This window comes from Momordica charantia (assembly GCF_013281855.1).
Source record: "Momordica charantia cultivar OHB3-1 chromosome 6 unlocalized genomic scaffold, Mcharantia_2.0 BLBB01000006.1, whole genome shotgun sequence".
Taxonomy (NCBI): domain Eukaryota; kingdom Viridiplantae; phylum Streptophyta; class Magnoliopsida; order Cucurbitales; family Cucurbitaceae; genus Momordica; species Momordica charantia.
This window is the reverse complement of record NW_028275164.1, coordinates 8,694,619-8,714,571: the sequence shown is the minus strand read 5'-3', so window position 1 is coordinate 8,714,571 and position 19,953 is coordinate 8,694,619. Positions and strand designations below refer to the sequence as shown.

Genomic DNA, 19,953 nt, shown 5'->3' with positions numbered 1-19,953 from the left:
AAAATAAAACGATTATCAAATTATTCCTTATTAATTTAAAATAATTAAGAGCAACTTTTGAAGTTGGCTTTTCCAACAAGAATTTGATGTATTTACAATAAACTTATAAATTCTTAATTTTTTTTTAGTATAGATAGGTAGATATTCAGCCATCAATATCTTAATCAATTTGAACACAAATAAATTGGTTGGTTACTTTTACCTGTTTATTCAACCAATAAGTTTTTTTGTTGTTACTTATTTTGTAATTAAACTTTTTAAACATCTTGTTCTACGGCATTTTTTTTTCCTCTAACAATTGTTTTTCTTAATCTTTTATCAGACAATTCAAAATAAATAAATATAATTATCATTTAAATTATATAAAATTAAAACAATTATCTTACAAAAAAGAGAGGTTAACATATTGGATTTAGAAATTGAGAGCTTATTAGGATAGTAATATTAAAAAAAAAATCATCTTTTTTTCCTCTTCTTGAAATAAAAAAATCCTAAAGACTATTTGAATCAGTTTTTAGTTTATAATTTTATATAATGTTAGGATTTTGGGAGGTGAAAAGACTTTATTGACCTTAAAAAAAGCCTAAACCCACGCCCTTCTCTCGTCCTCCAACGACTCCTTCCATCTGCTTCCGGCGAGCGAGGCCACGGCGGCGAACTCTCAGGCGACGAACACAGCGAACGTCCGGCGGCCATTGCGAAATTTTCCAGGCGCGAACAACGGCGAAGCGAAAGGAATCAACGACGGCGAACTCCGGTGAGCTAGCTTCAAGCAACGACGCCGCACGCTGATTTGGTTCTTCTTTGGTAAGTCAGTTCTTCATCTTCGTTCTTCGCTTTAAGTTTCTTCTTCTTCTAAGTGTTCTCATCTTCGTTGCTTGAGTTCTCTTCTTCGTAGTTTGAGTTTTCTGGTTTGTTGCTTTGATTTTGGCCTTGCAAGAAATTGCGAGAAGTTGCAAGAAAAAAATCGAATGTAAAATTGCGATTTGACTTACATTTTTCTTTTCTTTTGATCTTGTTCTTTAATTGCAGTGAGTTGGAACATCTGTTGCTATAAAATTGCGTTGAACTTGTGTTTTTGTGGTTGGTAACATCTCAAGTGGTCAAGCATTAATGTTTCTTCCTATGGAGATCGTAGGTTCAAATTCCTTTTCCTTCTATTGCAATGTGGTATTCTAAAATAATAAAAAGCAACTTGAGAGCGCTACCTAGAGGCATTGCTAAGTTCATGCTTGCAGGCATACACAAGAAAAATGATAACATATTGGAAACATGGAAGTTCCTGAAACACTGACCGGACAAAAGCCAACTTCTAGCATTACTTTTTTGAAATGATATTTTGCATAGTAAACAGGAATAACAACTAAAAAAAAAACTGTAGTTTGAGCATTATTGGAGTCAGAATGCTACAATCGATTACAGTAAACAGCTTTGCATGAAAAATCACCATGGATGATCTAAAAACCCAACTCCTCAAGCCGTTTCTCCACACGATTAATATTCATTTCAGCAGGCCAAAACACGAACCTTTTCCCATCCCCTAATGATGTGTTGGTAGGACTATTACCAATATTCACAGCAAAGCTCATCCCATCAGTTGTTTTAAATTTACTACATTTTTGTTCCAATAATTTTGTTGCTATGCCTACAAAACTAGTACCATCTTGTTCTAATAATTTTTTTGCTATGCGTTGCATATTTTTGTTCTTTTGGTTTATTTGAAGCCATTTGGAACATATTGTTACTATTCAATGGTTTAGAGGTTGGGTTTTCATGGTTTGTTGTTCTATTTTGGCATTGCGAGAAGTTACGAGAAAGAAAATAGAATGTTAAATAGTCCTTGCCCTTGTATCTTCTTTTTTATTTTTTTTTATTTGAACTCTTTCAATGTATTGGAACATATTATTGTTATTCAATGCCTTCCAACTTGTACTTTCATGGTTTGTTGCTTGATTTTGGGAGTGCAAAGATATTGCGAGGAAAAAAAACAAAATGTTAAATAGTCATTGGTCTTGCATCTTTTTGTCTTCTTTTGATTCTTTGGTCTATTTCAAGGCAGTTGTAATATATTTGTGCTATCAATGCCTTCGATGGTCTGTTGCTTGATTTTGGCATTGGAAGACATTGCAAGATATTCCAAGAAAAAATAGAATGTTAAATAGTCATTTACCTTGCATTTTTTTTGTTTTCCTTTTGACTAATTTGGTTTATTTCAATGTCTTCCACCAAGTCTACTGGTGACCAAACTGCCCAATTCCATCCATTAAAAAAAGCATGTGAATCTTTAAAGGCAATTTCTTTTGCTTGAAGCTTGAAACTTGAAGCATTTCTTTTGCTTCCTTCTTTGCACAGGATTTTGATTCATAAGCTGAGCAGTGTGGACTTGACTTTTTTGACATACAAACAGAAGTTAGCATTCTGGATAAACATTTATAACTCCTCTATAATGCATGTACTGTTAGACCTGTAATACGCAGATGAATAACAGCTATGCTCCTATTTGAATACACTGTAATTAACAAAATTTCAGGCATTTCTCGAAGACGGGCGGCATTCACATCCTCTCTCTTCTTCAACTTGGACTATCTGTTAGTATTAGCCTTTTCCTCACCACTGTATCCCACTGCCTTGCCGCTTGTTGTCCCATTTGGATCCCTGCCTATTTGTCCTACTTTGATGGCGCCGATGTGAGGTCCATTGGCTCTGTCGATAGTACCCACCAGAAAGAACTGAATCGAACCAGTTTGGGTTTTAATAGTTGGTCGGTTCGATTCAGTCCTCTTCATCCACCAAACCTTTCCCTCCAATCTCACCTTCAGAACAATGTGTCTTGTTATGGGAATGGGAATAAACTAGCTACTCTCCCTCTCTTTAGCCACCCCCTCTAATGTATCTATTGCGAATGTGATCTTGTTTCCCATGTGAAATCTAACCATTTGACTCAAAGATGTCTCGGAGATCGACTAGATTAGTGGAAAAAGCAACGGTACATTTAGAGAAGACCACCAGCAGTGAAATTGCAAAATCACTCAAGTTAAAGAGATGTGGTGGAACTGGGAAAATCCAGAATTCTTCCAGACGAAGGCAGAATTTGAAGCGGAAGAGTGGAAGTGATTCGAATGAAGTTCTGTTCTCTTCTGAGCAATTGGAGGGGAAGAAGAGGAAAACTTGTAGTCAGAGAGCAGTGGTCACAAGAGCAAGTGCTTCAAAGAATTTTGAGTATGAGGGGATCCACAAAGGGGGTGGGAGACCCAGGAAGAGGGTGTATTATCAGAAAGTGGTTTTTGATGGTGGTGAATTTGAGGTTGGGGAGGATGTTTATTTGAAGAGGAGAGAAGATGCGAGCTCCGACGACGAAGACCCTGAAGTTGAGGAGTGTAGAGTGTGTTTTAAGTCTGGAAAGGCTATAATGATCGAGTGTGATGATTGTCTTGGTGGCTTCCATTTGAAGTGTTTGAAGCCATCATTAAAGGAAGTTCCTGAGGGGGACTGGATATGTGGATTTTGTGAGGCTAATAAAATGGGCAAACAGGTTCAATTGCCGAAGCCTCCAGAGGGTAAAAAACGGGTTAGGACAATGAGGGAGAAGCTTCTGGCGGGTGACTTGTGGGCTGCTCACATTGAAAGGTGGATTTCTTTTCCTCTACTTTTTTATTAAATTTTTGAATGTTTATAAATGTCAGCTTAATTTTAGTATGTTCAACTAGTTTACTTGACTAATTGAAATGTGCAGTTTATGGAAAGATGTAGATGGTAACTATCGGTGTAAGGTTAGATGGTATATAATTCCAGAAGAGACAGCAGTTGGAAGACAACCGCATAACTTGAAGAGAGAGCTTTATTTAACTAATGATTATGCAGATATTGAGGTAACTAATTGGTTTTTATAGATGGTAGCTGTTAATATCTCCTTACTTCAGTGATCATCGTTATATTAATTTATACATATGTGAGATACTTCTCTTTTCTTTTCTGTTCTTGTTTTATCTATATTTCTCTTTATATTTGCTAGTTTTATCTATTGAAAGGTCATGTATGCAACTGAAACCCCATGGCATTTATATGCAATTATGCAAAAAAAATGTTGCGGCATCTTTAAAGAACAAGGTTATATGTGAATGAAACTAATCATATCATTCTTGAAATCATAGCCGCGAAACTTGTTTGTTCATGCTCATAATTTTTCTTTTTCTGATTGAAGAAAGACTGATTTCCATCATGGTTCTACATTAAGGAGAACACACGTCAATTCAACTGAGCCCTAAGGAGATCCCTATAGTTTGTAAGTGCATAGTAACAAGCAGAAAGACTCTTTAAGACGAATCCTTGCATTCAAAATGATCAGTAAACTAGGACAAAGGAGTTACTGTTTCCAATTGGAATTTTTTATAAAAAGAAAAGAAAAGAAAATCCATGTGCATTTCAGCCTCATGTCAGAGTAACATGTGGCAAAATGTGCAGCAAATGTGGGAGAGTTATGGATTTCTTTTTAGCCATTGGTAAAACATAAGGCCAAAGTCTTTCTACTTCAATTTGAAGTTATTTCTAATGAAAATTAAATAGTCCTTGTGCATTCTATTAGAATAGTCGATAACATGTGGTTAAATATGCAGTAAATGTGGGGGAGTCCAGAGTTTTTCTTTAGCTGGTGGTATAATATAAGGTTAAATTATTTCTACAATTTGAACTTATGTGGGCTGGATATGAGAAGTTGCAAAAAGACCATGTGCATTCTAGTTCTTGTGAAAATAATGTGTGACAGAACTGATTGTAAGAAATAAGAATTTGCATAGGTTAATATTGGGTCTATGCAGGTTGGGTCCTTAAGTGGAAAATATTGTGGTAAAGATGAATGTTGTGGGGGTTAGAAGATTTCATCGTTATGATTGACTTAAGGTCTTTATAGCTATTCAATAAACCATTAATAAATAGAACAAAACTAATGAATATTGAGAGTAAAATACAATGAACTTATTTTTTTAAGCATATAAATGCATAAGCTTGTTAAATTTAGATTTCCTTCTAATATATATCTTAAAAATGTATATTCTAGTAAATGTGGCCTTACCATGTCCTTATCCTATATTTTTAGAAAATAATGTCATTGCGATCGTGCCGTATTGTGTTTATTCTTCGTTGAAACCATTGATCCTAATAAAGCTCTTTTGAGGTGTCTTAGCATTTAGCATTAGCAACGACCAAGTTGGATTCTTGTAAGAAGATTAGATTACATCCAAAGACTTCTTATCTTAAATTTGAAGCTGGGAAGAATCTTTGCTATTCCTGCATATGTGCGGGATGAAAGAAATATTTAAGTTTGAGTAAGGTTCACTAGATTGAAGTTTCTGTTTGTATTTCGTGATGGAAAGAGAGTTGGTACCAGAAATGATTAATTATGCTAGCTCTTCTCTTTTACTGCTTTTAGTTATATTTTAAAGCTCTAATATTATCTCATATGCAAGGAGAGATCCTTTCGATCATTGTCAAAGTTTCTATATAATCTTTGCAGATGGAATCCATTCTTAGATTGTGTCAAGTCATGAATCCTAAAGACTATTATAATGCTAAGGAAGGGGATGATATCTTTCTATGTGAGTATGAATACGATGTTCGTTGGCATAGTTTCAAACGGTTAGCTGAAATTGATAAAGAAGAGGTAAGCCTTCGAAAGTAGAATTAGCATTGGGCTGTTTTTTCCCGACTTTTGTGAATAAAAGGTTTCTGTATTTCACTGTTTCATATATATATTTAAAATTTTATTTGTATGTTCTACATTGGTAGGATGCTGAAGCCGTTGATAGCGACAAAGACTGGAAGTTGGACCAAGATGCAGAATCTGATTCAGATGGAGATGTGGAATATGATGAAGAGAGAGCACAAAGTTTACAATCTAGAATCTACTCAAGCTCGACCCATGAATTGGCTGCCGTATGAATCTTTTTTTTTCTTATTATGAATTTATTATGACTTTGATCATGCAAACTACTCCTATTGAGAGCTGCAATGCATGGGCAGAATTCAAAAAAAGGACAATTTCGTGGACTACAAAAGATAGGAGCAAAAAAGATCCCAGAGCATATAAGATGCCACAAACAGACTGAATTGGAAAGAGCAAAGGCAACCCTCATGTTGGCGTCATTACCCAAGTCTCTACCTTGTAGAAATAAGTAAGTGGAAATTTTATAACTCATTTTCTTGATGGGTTATTTTCTCATGTTTGACAAAACATATCTGTTAATTTAGAGAAATTGAGGAGATAACTACATTTATAGAAAGTGCTATATGTGATGATCAATGTTTGGGGCGTTGCTTGTACATCCATGGTGTTCCAGGAACAGGCAAGGTAGTATCTACTTCTTTTAGACAGTGACTGATTATGGCTATAGTGTTCCTTGGATTATTTACAAGTGGTACTTTTGATACTTAAACCAAACTTGCCTTTTCCTTTTGCCTTTAGAAAAATATATATTATAACAACGTTCTAACTTTTTCTTGAATCTAGACAATGAGTGTAATGTCAGTAATGAGGAACTTGCGGGCTAAAGTTGATGCAGGAAATATAAGACCTCATTGCTTTGTGGAGGTTAATGGTCTAAAGCTGGCATCACCAGAAAATATATACAAGGTAATGATGGTGTTGACTCGACTTGATTGCAACCGTGATTATTGTTTATGATGCTTTATATTCTTTCAGGTAATATATGAAGCATTAACTGGGCATAAGATTAATTGGAAGAAGGCTCTTCAGTTGTTGACTAAACGGTTTTCGGATGTAAATAGTTGCAAAGAGGATGCCCGTCCTTGTATTCTGCTCATTGATGAACTTGATCTTCTTGTAACAAGAAATCAGTCAGTAAGTATTGCACTTTCTGATGCTTGTTAAAAATAAGAGCTACTTCATTCCAAATCTTGAAATTGTTATTTGCCGATGCTTGTCTGATAGCAGCTACTTGATTTCTAATCTCTTTTTGTTATACTTTTACAGGTTCTATACAACATTCTTGATTGGCCTACAAAGCCACAAGCCAAATTGATTGTGATAGGTACTCATTGATAGTGCTCTTTGCTTGGTCTGCTCTCGTCTCCTATCATCACTTTATCTTCTTTTCACTGTAATGTAAGTTCTTTTTAGAAAATTAAGTTCTCAAGCATTAAAAGATGGCAATAGGTTTAACCTTTAAGATCGTTCAGATTAAAAAGATGCATTTTCACTATTCTTTAGACGACACATTCAGAGAAATAGGTTCTTGTTGTGTGAGTATGTGATCATAGACCTTTCCGAAACCTATTTTGTAAACAGTGTCCTAATTCATTAGCTATTGGAGCTTCATCAGGATCTCTATCTACCCTCACAAAAGTCCCTTCAGAACATGAGATAGTGCTCGATAAAGCCTTTAGAGGATAATGATGGTTGAATAGGAGTGAGTTCAGTAACTTTTCTCTAATCGAGATTAATACAGGAATTGCAAACACCATGGACCTTCCTGAGAAGTTGCTTCCTCGAATTTCAAGCCGAATGGGTATTGAAAGGCTTTGCTTTGGCCCCTATAACTATCAGCAACTTCAAGAAATCATTTTGAGCCGCCTTGAAGGAAACAATGCATTTGAAAAACAAGCTATTGAATTTGCATCGAGAAAGGTAGTTGTTTTCTTATATATTTATTTTAAGTAATTAATAAAATGAATTATGTACCATATAATTCAAATAATTAGTTTCATTTATGAGCATAATATATATTGTACTCATAATTTGGATTGTTATTTACTTGATCATCATATGGTGTAAATCATTTTAGGTAGCTGCTATTTCAGGAGACGCACGTCGTGCTCTAGAGATATGTAGGCGTGCAGCTGAAATTACTGATTACCATATAAAGTCACTGAGTTCGAGTCCCAACACTGATATGACTGGTATAAATTCTTATGTAGTCAAGTTTGGTATTGCAAGATATTTTGAACCAAATGTAGTGCCCTTAAACAATGAAAGCCTAATTTAACGTACCAGATATTTGTTGCCTTTACATTGTATCCTTTTGCGATTTTTTTGCGTTGGATGCAGTTAGGGCAATATTAGGTCTTGGCTACTGTTCCTAAATTTTCGTCTCTTCCATGTAAGAGAGAAAACTAATAGTAGTTTTACTAACAGGAAGTAGGAGCTACCCAAATCCTTTTATGTAATGTAGTGTAGAGTCTCACAACTATGTAGTCTTTGCTCCATCCCTTGTCCAGAAGGATACTTTGCTGGTCACCTAGCTGATTCTGAAACTGAATTGAGAAGTACATCTCTTAGGAAAAAGAAAAAGAAAAGAGAGAAAGTTTAGAAGGATTACTAGAAGATTTTCACACTGCTGCTAGAAATCTTATTGCTGAGAAGCTTGATATTTCACATGAAAATGGAATTCCACCAATGGAAAAACTTCCTGTTAACCATTGCCAATCTGCTTAATTTTTGTTTTTTGAAATCGTCATAGACACAAGTCCCGGATCTTGTTCTGATTGTTTTTGAGAAATCGGTTGGCATTTTGGTGTATTCTGTATTTGAATTTAAAGCAGTTGGTTGTCCTAGAGGTTAATGCATTTGATGCACTTTTGGTTCTTTATACCACTGTCACCTTCCTTTCTGTTTCCTTTTTTATGTTTAAATTCAATTCTAAAATTTGTTTGTATCACCACTATCCAGTCAATGAAGTTATCCTTTGATAGCTAAGTGGGAGTAATTAGTAGAAGATATTTCATGCATTGAGGAACTTGAAATTTGATTATTCTGTGAAAAAAATGCAGCTTGAGTTTCTTCTTGAGTGTTCCAAAAGACACTATGAATGGAGATTGGGTTTTGGGGAGCTTCCTCCAGTTATGCTTTTGTGACACAAAGGTGTAAATCTAAAATTGTATAGATGTTTAAACTTTAGATATAAGAACGCTCAAACATGTATATTGTATGATAGAGTAACGCAAAGGTTGCAACCTCCTACTTCTAGCAACAAGCATTTAGAATAATAACATCTGAAATTTTATGTGCAAAGTAATGTATCTCTGAAATTTACTCACGATTTGGTCTTTGGCCATTTGAACTCACATTTCTACATCTCAGCAAAAACACATGTAGGAATAACTGAGGTAGAAGCAGCGATTCGAGAAATGTTTCAAGCACCTCATATTCAAGTAAGTTAATTCAGTTTCTTAAGTCTATCAAAGCAATATTCTGCTAGAGTATGAATTTTTGGTGCATGGGTAAATAATATTGGAAAATTATGTTTAGCATTTATCTGCAATACACGTTTAATCATTGCTTCAACAAATATTTAGAGTTTTTATATGTCGGGAAGCTTCAATTTAAAAAAAATTATTAATTAATAATTTCAGTTGTTTGCCACTTGATATTCATCTTTTAGTTGTCGGCTACAGTGTTCACTTGCTCTCTCCTGTGTAGGTGATGAAGAATTGTCCTAAGCATAGTAAGATCTTCTTGACTGCTATGGTGCACGAACTTTATAAAACTGGAACGGGTGAAACTACCTTTGAAAAGGTCCATAACTCAAGTTTTCTATATTTCTTACTTTCTTCTCCTCATCTCTAGTGAATATCAATTAAAGCTCCAAAAATCTTGATCTTTAATTCACAGTAAGGCATTGAATTCAATTGGTGTACATGGGAATCTTTTATGTCATAAACTTTTTCCGTTTCAGTACATGCTTAATTGGAATGTTAGGTCGACAATGGGAGAGTTCAATGCCCACTGTCTACCAAAACTTGTTTTCTGTGAACTTTAGGACATTATCTGATTTTGAAAATGAACTTGTTATTTCGGAGAGAAAAGTTTGATATTATAAATACATTCATTGTTTTCTGTTTGTGCTACAGCTTGCCATGGCTGTCTCGTGTCTTTGTACAAGCAATGGAGAGGAATTTCCAGGATATGATGCTCTCTTGAAAGTTGGGTAAGAGATTCCATTGTACTTCATACATTATTATTATTATTATGCATTTGTTTAAAATTATCTTTGTAATAAGAAACCTAATTTTGTTGTGAGAGAGATGAAGGTGGCCTAATAAAAACCAGGACAAAATGGGCTAATAAAACTGTACAGAGGACCCCAAAAAGACTAGTTACAACAGGGTTGATGATATGGGATGGGTGGAGGCAGGACAACAATATTAAAATGACGACTAAATATTTTAGGATTAGATATTTGTCTTTTAATGTTAGTCAGGTGTGTCTTAGCGTGTCTAAAAATATTCAAAGGATATGAAAAGGGAAAAGAATATCTAATCTAGCAGAGTAGAAACTATTAGAGAATATTTTGGGTGGGTAACTTTTTTTGATATCTGTGAGTGTCTGGACCAGTTTGCGCACACGTCGATTAATCTCAAGGGGTAGCTGGATGTGTAGTATTTATTATGAAATCATTCACTTGCATTGCTTTGGCACTCTGTATTAACTAACTGAGCGCTCCTTTCTTTCTCGTGATTTCTTAATTTTGCAGCTGTAGGCTTGGTGAATGCAGAATTATTTTATGTGAATCAGGAGCCAAACATCGATTACAAAAATTGCAACTTAATTTTCCAAGGTTGGTCTCATTACCTCTAACTTCTACATCCAGCTAAACGTAGTTGACCTTGTTGCTGTTCAAAACTCACAGTTGGATTGCTAATTACAAAGATGATTCCAACTAATAGCTCAATAATTACAATTGTGTGATTTAACTTAATTGCGTTCTGACTGTAATGCAGCGATGATGTATCATTTGCACTGAAAGGCAGCAAGGATCTACCATGGTTGGACAAGTATCTATGAATCAATTTGTAAGAAACAAGTTTGTTTGATCATATAGAATATCATTTTAATTTTGTACATATGAAACATTTAGTTCCCAAAATATTTATAAAAAGCAATTAGACCTTCTTTTTTTTGCCTTGTCATTTCTTTAGAAGTTATTTTAATTTGTTCTTATCACAGGCTTGTTTATAGAATAACTAAAGTTGATCGTCCTTCAAAAATTATGTACTTACGAACAATGATTTCTATTGTATACTAACTTCGACCATTACAAGCCACTTGATTACAACTATGAAATATTTGTTAAAAGTTATTATGCAAATAAACTGTCAAGCACCTCCCGAATGACTCTTGGTTTTTAAGAGGTCTAAGTCGAGAGGTCGATGCTATTATTGACTTACAGTTCTCTTTGTAAGCTGTAGTCTTCTTAAAAAGTTGTCATTGTTTGCTGCTGCTGCATTATGTTTCATTTTACCTGAATCCACGCCAAAGAATGAAATACTAAATGCACATCTTAACCACATACTCAAACTGGATTTATGTCACAGAACAATTCAAATTACAAGTTCCCATTTGATCCATGGGATTACCAAATTTGAAACTGCATGTATAGGAATAAGCATAAAAGGAAATAATGTACCAAAACCCATATCAATAAATAAAATAAATAGAAACTTCTGTTCAATCATTCTCGACTAAAATTAGGGAGGTTCATTTTCCCTATGGGATGGAACAGTAGGGATCCGCTTAACGAGTGGGGATGGAGATGGGGAAGGGGATGGTTCCCCGTCCTATCTCACTTTGTATATCACTAAAAAATCTTATTATTCTCTCGAGTAAAAAAATTTATAAGTAATTAATTTCCATTGGGGAATCTCCTCCAGATCCCTTTCGTGGGATGTGGAATGAAATGGGGGGCATGGATGGCTTCCCCGTCCCTGCCCATGAACATTCCTAGCTAAAATGTTAGGGAGAGACCCAAAATTGAAGGAGTCGATTTGATGAACTCATAAATGTTTCTTAAGTTGAACATGTTGATGTACCTTGCCAATCTTTGGATTATACAAGAGTAAATCGAGTCCAATAGGGTCAGGATGATGAGTTTCTGGTTTGAAAATTACAAATACTTTTCTCAAATCTTGTTTTTCCATCTTCCACACATGGTATATTCTTTGGATTTATAGTCTTTGGTTTAAAAATCCAAGATGGAAAGAGTTAGATTAGAGGGCCTGCCAATGTTGGGGAAGAAATTTGTCAGAATTCCCCATCTTCTATATCCAAACGGCATATGACTTGGGTATAAGTGAGTGTAGGTGATGGTGACGTGCAATTCAATAGAGGCCTCCATTGAAGTAAGCATTAAGAGTCCATTCGCCAGTAGCATTGTCAAATGCAAAAATTTCCACCAAGGTACCACCAGATTTAGATTTATTATCACGTACAAAGAGTGTCTTGCTAATTTGAACAGCTTTGTTTTAGGGTTAAATCCCAATTCGCAAAAATAATGTCTTTGAATATCCGTATCAACACGAGGTAAACCGGTGAGGAGAAGGAAGAAAACTACTCCATCATCCCCTAGACACTAATGGATATCTTAAACAAATATCTACTTTTTAATATATAATGTATAATAATATTTATTTTTTCCTTAAAAATCCAAGTCATTTTGTCGTCCGTTGAAGAAATGACCGTGAAATGCGTTCCAACACATTTGTAAAATTTCTTTTTATAAATTTTTTTATTTATAAATATTATAGTCTAATTAGTTACAGTGGTTAGCCTAAGTTATTCTAATTTTAGTGGTTTTAGTTACAGTAGTTTCGTTGAATCGTTATTCTGTTACTTATTGTATTTAGCATCAATGAATAAGATTTGAAGGAATGTATTTATGATATTCTTGTGCCTTTTCTGTGTTGGTATCAGAGCCATAGTCAAACGACTAGCTCTTTATCGTTGCAATAATGGCATCAGTCACTTCAATTGGAAATCCAGAAAATTCAAGCATGGTTCAAACAACAAAGACGATCAATCCTGGGAGCAAAAACCACAGTTGTGAAATTGGATGATGACAACTACTTAGTTATGGAAGTTTCAAGTTCTTACAGCAATTCAAGGGCATGGTTTGGAACAGTATATTGATTTAGATACAGAACCACCTTCACCATTTATTCAAAATGGTGATGGAGTTACTTCGTCGACTTCTGAACAATCGAATCTGAAGTATTTTCACTGGATTAAGCAAGACAAACTTATTTCTTCATAGTTGTTTGGATCAATGAGTGAAGAAATTTTGTCGCAAATGTTGGATTGTCGAACGATCAAAGAAATCTGGACGTTGTTATAGTGTATGTTTGCATCTCGAAAATTTGGCTCGAGTAATGCAACTCAAATCGAATCTGGAAAATATGAAGAAAAGAAGTATGAATCTCAAGGATTATTTTCTCAAAATAAAAAATCTTGTAGATTCTCTAGCTGCTGCAGGGAAGAGACTTCTGGCAGATGATCATATTATGCACATATTAGTCGGATTAGGACCTGAATTCGATTCCATAGTGTCTGCCATCTCTGCTCGAAAGTCTCCTCAGACGATTCAAGAGGTTTGTTAACTTTTACTTCAACAAGAAGGTCGGAATGAGAGAAGTCTTGTCAATTTGGATGGATTAATTCCTTCTATTAACCTTGCTCTTAGTGAATTGACCAAGAAGAATAGCCCTAATTCTTCTAATTCAAATCAAGGACAGGGGAATAACAATAACAAATTCTCCAATCGGCGATTTTGGAATGGGAATAACAAACCTCAATGTCAAATATGTGGTAAATTTGACCATACGACACTTCGCTGCTATATGAGATTTGAACGATCGTATCATGGACCAAATGTTAATAATAATGGTCAGCCCTCTTCGAATGGTTTCTCCCATGGATTTCCTCCACAAGTTCAGTCTTCCACTAGTTTTTCATCCTCATCTACACATGCTCAAAGTAATTTTAGTGTTTTTGGAGGCTTCACTCCACAAATGCAAGCCATGATGGTTGCTAATGATTTCAATCGGGATGTTACTTGGTATACGAATTCCGACGCTACAAACCACGTGACGAATGACTTTGGGAACTTCTCTCTTGGATCTGAGTATCATGGTAATGGTAAGATTCAAATAGGTAAGGGAAAAATTTGAGCATTTCTCACACTGGTGCTGCACTCTTACAGTCTATTTCCGCTTCCAATTCTTATCAACCTGTCTTTCACTTACAAAATTTACTTCATGTTCCTCAAATAGCAAAAAATCTAATTAGTGTTAGTCAGTTTGCAAAAGATAATCATGTATTTTTTGAGTTCATCCTTCTACTTGTTTTGTGAAGGATCTCACAACTAGACAACTCCTCATTCAAGGGACGGTTCATGACGGCCTTTATCAATTTGAGCTGCGTAAAGCTTCGTCCCAGAATCCTCTTTCAGTGTCTTCCACCAATAATAATTCTCCAACTATTTTCAATTCAGTTCTTCAGTACTCTAATTCACCTATGTTACATGCTCCAATTACTTCTAATGCTTATGTACTGGATATATGACATAGGCATCTTGGCCATTCTTCTTTGCCTATTGTTCAAACTGTTATGAGATCTTGTAATATTGTTGTTCCTCGTAATAAATTGCTACTTTGTGTCATGCGTGTGCCATTGGCAAAGCTCATAATCTTCATTTTCCCACTTCTCAAACTGTATATACTTCTCCCTTTCAATGGGGTGTTGCAGATTTGTGGGGCCTGCTTATGTTTCTTCTCGAAATGGTTTTCGCTACTTTCTTAGTTTTGTTGATGCCTATTCGCGTCACACTTGGATTTATTTTCTGCACAATAAATCTGAAGCCTTTCAAGCATTCTTACTGTTTAAGTCTTTCGTTGAGAAATCGTTGAATTGTTCAATCATCCGTCTTCAAACTGATGGTGGTGGTGAGTTTCGGTCTTTTGTTCCTTTTCTCCGAACTCATGGAATTGAACACCGCCTATCGTGTCCCCATACTTCTCAACAAAATGGTCTTGTAGAGCGAAAACACCGTCAAATTGTTGATATGGGTCTCATACTTCTTTCACAAGCTTCTATTCCATTACTCTTCTGGGATGATGCGTTCTCTACAGCAGCTTACTTGATAAATCGTCTTCCAACTACTACTTTACATGGACTTTCTTTGTTTGAGAAGTTGTTTAGTAGGCCTCCTGACTGTTCTTTTCTTAAAGTATTTGGTTGCTTATGTTTTCCATCCTTGCGAGCACATAATAATCATAAAATTCAATCTCGTTCTATACCGTGCTTGTTTCTTGGTTATAGTCTTCAACATAAAGGGTATAAATGTCTAGCTTCCACTGGCCATTTATACATTTTGAGACACGTTCTTTTTGATGAACACTGTTTTCCCTTCTCTACCTTATTTCCTTCATTAAATTCCGCTCCACAGCCATCTGTTTCTTCGTCTATTCCTGTGTTACCGTTTTCTTTGCCTCCTTCCTGTGTCGTTGTTCCCTCTGATTTACCTCATTTGCATTCTACCTCACCTACTGTTGCTTCTCCTACGACAACTTCTTCTACTTTGATAGTATCTTCTCTTTCGAATGGTCCCTCTTTTCCTTTGGCACCATCAACTATCACCTCTTCTCCCATTGATCCTGCTTTAACCCCATCCTCTCTTCTCCCATTGATCCTGCTTTAACCCCATCCTCTCTAGTGATTGTTCTACCTACTAATACTCATCCTATGGTAACTAGCTCAAAGAATGGTATTTCTAAACCCAAAGCTTTCTTTACAAATTATCTTGAGATTGAGCCTCCAACAGTCAAAGCAGCCTTACAGTGTCCTCATTGGGTTAAAGCTATGAATGAGGAGTATGATGTTCTTTTACGTAACAAAACGTGGTCTTTAGTTCCTCAACCGCAGGATAAAAAGATTGTCGGGTGAAAGTGGGTCTTCAAGATTAAAAGGAATTCCGATGGGTCAATTGCTCGCTATAAGGCCCGCCTTGTTGCTAAAGGATTTCATCAGATGACAGATATGATTATACTGAAACTTTTAGCCCCGTGGTTAAACCTACTACCATTCGAGTTTTGCTAACACTTTCTCTTGCTCATGGATGGTCACTCCGACGAGTTGATGTCAATAATGCATTTTTACATGGATTTCTTTCTGAAGAAGTTCTTATGACCCAGCCACCTGATTTGGAAGTTCGTGGTAGTCAGATTCCTCTTGTTTGTAAGTTACATAAAACCATTTATGGCTTAAAATAGGCTCTTCTTGTATTCTTTGGGGTTCTCTAATTCTCGAGCTGATTCTTCTTTGCTGTTTTGGCACTCTTGCTCTTCTCACTGCTACATTTTAGTGTATGTAGATGATATGGTAATCACAGGAAGTTCACAATCTGAGATTGATAACTTGGTGGTGGCTTGACATACTAAGTTTTCACTTAAACACATTGGTGTTCTCAACTATTTTTTGGGAATTGAAGTGTCTTATCCTTTTATGGGTGGCCTATTTTTGTCTCGATCGAAGTATATTTTTGCTTTGTTGCATAAGACTACAATGCATGAGTCTAATCCTATTGCTACACCTATGATAAGTGGCGCAGTGTTTTTGCCTTTAAGGGTGAGCCGTTTTCTGATCCTCACTTGTTTCGTAGCACTGTTGGCGCCTTGCAGTATGTTACTATCATGTGCCTTGAGTTGGCTTATTCAGTGAACAAAATGTGTCAGTTCATGCATGCCTCTACTATAGTTCATTGGCAAGCTGTTAAACACATTCTTCGATACCTCAAGGGCATTTTTGCTCATGGTTTGTATCTTAGAAAACCAGTTGATTTTACTCTTAAGGGATTTGCCAATTCGGACCGGGCTTCGGATCCTGACAATCGCCGCTCTACTTCCAGTTTTTGTGTTTATCTTGGTGGTAATCTTATTACATGGTCTTCTAAGAAATAGAGTATTATTTCGAGGTCAAGTACGAAGGTGGAGTTTCAGAGTTTGGCTCATGTTGCTACTGATATGATTTGGGTGCCGTCTCTGTTTTCTGACTTGCATATTATTCTCTCTCAGCCTCCTATACTTTGGTGCGATAACTTGGGAGTGGTCCACCTTAGTGCAAACCCGATTTTACATTCTCGCACTAAACATGTTGAGTTGGATATATACTTTGTGTAGGATTTGGTGGTCTAGAAGAAGCTTTCTGTTTGTCATCTACTCAAATTGCAGATTTGTTCACCAAACCACTCTCCGCTACCCGATTTCTGCCTCTTACAGCCAAGTTCAATGTGGTTTCTCCATCCACTATTGGCTTGAGGGGGTATTGAGACTGCTCATTAGTGTGATTAGTTACAGTGGTTAGCCTAAGTTATTCTATTTTTAGTTATTCTAATTTGATTGGTTTTAGTTAGAATAGTTTCGTTGAGAAGTTGTTCTGTTACTTATTGTATTCAGCAGCAACAGTCATATATATGGTTATGCTCTTTTTAATTTGGAAGAAGTATTTATGATCATTCTTGTGCCTACTCAGAAACAGAGTAGGCACAAGAATGATCATAAATACTTCCTCCAACGAGGGAGAGGCTGGGTTGGACCACCTATACCATTGCACCAAAACTGAGACTCTAATCTTAAAGTTGTACTAATGGAAGAACAGAATTGAATAACTAAACGATTCATCAGATCATAGGGTAAGAAATGGGAAGAATGGAAACTTCAAGTACTATTATGCTGAAATAAACTTTAGAAGTATCAACAAACAAAGTAAATCAGAAAATCAAGGATTAGTAGAACAACAAAAAGAAGAATGGAAGTTGGAAGAATGCAATTGAATAACTTCATAAATGACTCATCAGATCATAGGTTAGAAATTGGAAGAAAAAACCGAAGTTCCCTAAAGATTCGAGTATTATCCTTCTGAAATTAACTTAAAAAGAATCCCGAAACAAAGTAAATCAGAAAATTAAAGATGATTAGAATAAGAAGAAGAATTAGAAGTTGGAAGTACGCAATCGACTAACTTCAGATTATGGGTAAGCAATTGGAAGAACAAATTGAAGTTCCCTAAATATTCTGAAATTAACTTAAAAAGAATCAAGAAACAAAGTATATCCGTAAATTAAAGAGGAGTAGAACGAAAAGAAAAACCGATTAATTAATTAATTACCTAAAAAAAATTAAAAACGAATTGAAAGAAAAAATTGACCTGAATTCGATTTATCTTAACAATTACAATCTCAAACGACATTGAAAACGGATCGAGGTTCAACAGAGGAGATCGATGGAGATTAACGCCAAAAAAACAATAGATATTATATTCAACAACCAAATCAATTACATGCACAAAAAAGATCGACAGAGAAATGCGAATATAGTCTGTCGCAACATGCTCGCGACGCGGAGCAGCTGACGTCGAGTCTCAAAATAAAACGATTTGAAGTCGCCACCAACCATGTTGAGGGTGTGATTGGTCAGCCAATTAGAATAAAATAAAGAAAATTAGTATGCGTAAATTAGATTGAGTTCGGGAGTCATTAGTGTTAGCACCCTACAATACCTCATGAAAATGATTACCAGTATTTTATTTTTTATTATCTAATTTATTAAATTATTGAAGGTCCACAAAAATTTATTTTATTTTATTTTTAAATGTTCCACGTTTATTAATCCATATTTTAGAAATAAGATATGAATTAATTATTACGGGTGACATAAATGTTATTCAATATATTAAAATTTATTTTTAGGAGAAATTTCATGTATTTAAAGAATTTAATAAATTTCAAAAAAGAACCCTACTCAATCTCACTTTTTTTATTTTTTTTTTATTTTTATAATTGTGAGTAGTTTTTTAAACTCATTTTAATTGTTGTATGAAAAGAAGTTTTAAATTATTAAAATTCATTTTAAAAGGAATTTAATAAATTTAAAAAATGAAAACTCTACCCAATCCCCCTTTTGTTTTTTTAGAAAAATTGTGAGTAGTTTTTGAAATTCATTTTAATTGTTTTATGAAAAGAAGCTGTTTTAAATTATTAAAATTTATTTTAAAAGGAGAATTTCATGTATTTATGAAATTTATGAAAAAACCATAAAAAGACCACTACTTTATTCCCAAAAATTATCATGTATTTGTGAGTTTTAGAAAAATTCACAAAGTAAACACTCCTAGTTCTCAAATCGGATTTTTTTATTTGTGAAAACAAAAAGAATTTTTTTTTTATTTAAAAACCAACTTGATGAATAAATTCTCCTATTTATGATATTTTAAAAGGGAGAAACAAAGCTATATAGAGAACATTGCTGCAATCTCAAAATTTTTATTATTTAGATTTTTTTTAAGCTAGCCTCGCTTTGACTGTTTTTAAGATTTGTAATCTTGTTTTTTCCTTCGTAAATTAGCTTTATTTATTTATTTTGGTTTTGGTTTTTGTTTTTTTCACAATAAACTTGCCATTGGTCGGAGGATTTAGCTTCAGTTTTTTTTTCCTTTAATTTTTAATTGTTGAATAGGGCTTCAAACCTACTTCTCACAAAAATTATATATGAATTAATTATTAAACTATCCTAAATTAAAAATAAAATCAAATTACAAATTTAGTCTCTAAACTGTCTAATAAATTTACCAATTTTAAAAATTACATAATAGGTCATTCAACTTATAATTTATATCCAATAAGTACCTAAACCTTAAAATTTTTCTAATAAATTCTTAAACTTTTAATTTTTGATCTAATAAATCTTTGAAACCTTTCAATTTTATGTTTAATAGTCATCGACCTATTTGACATTTTTTTAAATTCACGTACTTATTAAGTACAAAATTAAAAGTTTAGTATTTTATTAGACTCAAAAATTATAACTCCCGTCTAATATATTTGTTAACTTTTAAAAATAGTGAATATGTTATGATCTTTTAAACACAAAATGAAAAATTATTTTTAAAGTCCAAGAATTTTTAAATGCGAAATTAAAAGTTTATGAATTTATCACACTTTTTAAAGTTCATTAACTTTTATTAAACACAAAATATAAGAGTTTATTGACTATAACCTTACAATTGAATAGTTAATCTTTTGTTGAGTTTGTCCCTAAACTATAAGATTGTATGATACGTTAGGCAACTATTCTACACAAAATTGAAATTCAATTCATGTACCAATTTGACACTAA

At 34.4% G+C, this 19,953-nt stretch overlaps 1 protein-coding gene, 1 non-coding gene and 1 pseudogene across 6 annotated transcripts; 2 read left to right on the top strand and 1 right to left on the bottom strand.

Moving 5' to 3' along the window:
- The first annotated feature begins 578 nt into the window (after nt 1–578).
- LOC111021645 (origin of replication complex subunit 1) lies at nt 579–10,907 on the top strand. Of its 5 annotated transcripts, none has more exons than XM_088125704.1 (18): nt 580–807; nt 2,353–2,409; nt 2,531–3,627; nt 3,734–3,869; nt 5,510–5,656; nt 5,782–5,928; nt 6,016–6,167; nt 6,244–6,343; nt 6,503–6,625; nt 6,695–6,853; nt 6,986–7,043; nt 7,461–7,639; nt 7,797–7,911; nt 9,092–9,162; nt 9,431–9,526; nt 9,862–9,938; nt 10,485–10,568; nt 10,732–10,907. In XM_088125704.1, exons 3-18 carry the CDS (start codon nt 2,948–2,950, stop codon nt 10,793–10,795), a joined length of 2,388 nt encoding a protein of 795 aa, XP_087981830.1. In that variant the 5' UTR covers nt 580–807; nt 2,353–2,409; nt 2,531–2,947; the 3' UTR covers nt 10,796–10,907. The 5 variants fall into 5 exon arrangements, with proteins under 5 accessions (XP_087981831.1, XP_087981830.1, XP_022154363.2 ...); XM_022298671.2 differs by lacking the exon at nt 2,353–2,409 and adding an exon at nt 1,033–1,134; XM_088125703.1 differs by lacking the exon at nt 2,353–2,409 and adding an exon at nt 1,033–1,138.
- LOC148210641 (small nucleolar RNA snoR28) lies at nt 5,567–5,644 on the top strand. Its single transcript, XR_015792063.1, has one exon. It is a non-coding gene; the product is annotated as a small nucleolar RNA snoR28 (small nucleolar RNA).
- Nucleotides 10,908–11,044: 137 nt separating the features above from the next.
- On the bottom strand, nt 11,045–15,433 carry LOC148210640 (uncharacterized; annotated as a pseudogene).
- Between the last annotated feature and the right edge of the window lie 4,520 nt (nt 15,434–19,953).

Coding starts and splice junctions, on each gene's coding strand:
- LOC111021645 (XM_022298670.2), top strand. CDS start 2,948: ATGTCTCGGAGATCGACTAGATTAGTGGAAAAAGCAACGGTACATTTA. Junction 5,657..5,781: donor CTGAAATTGATAAAGAAGAG/GTAAGCCTTCGA, acceptor CTACATTGGTAG/GATGCTGAAGCCGTTGATAG. Junction 6,344..6,502: donor GTGTTCCAGGAACAGGCAAG/GTAGTATCTACT, acceptor TCTTGAATCTAG/ACAATGAGTGTAATGTCAGT.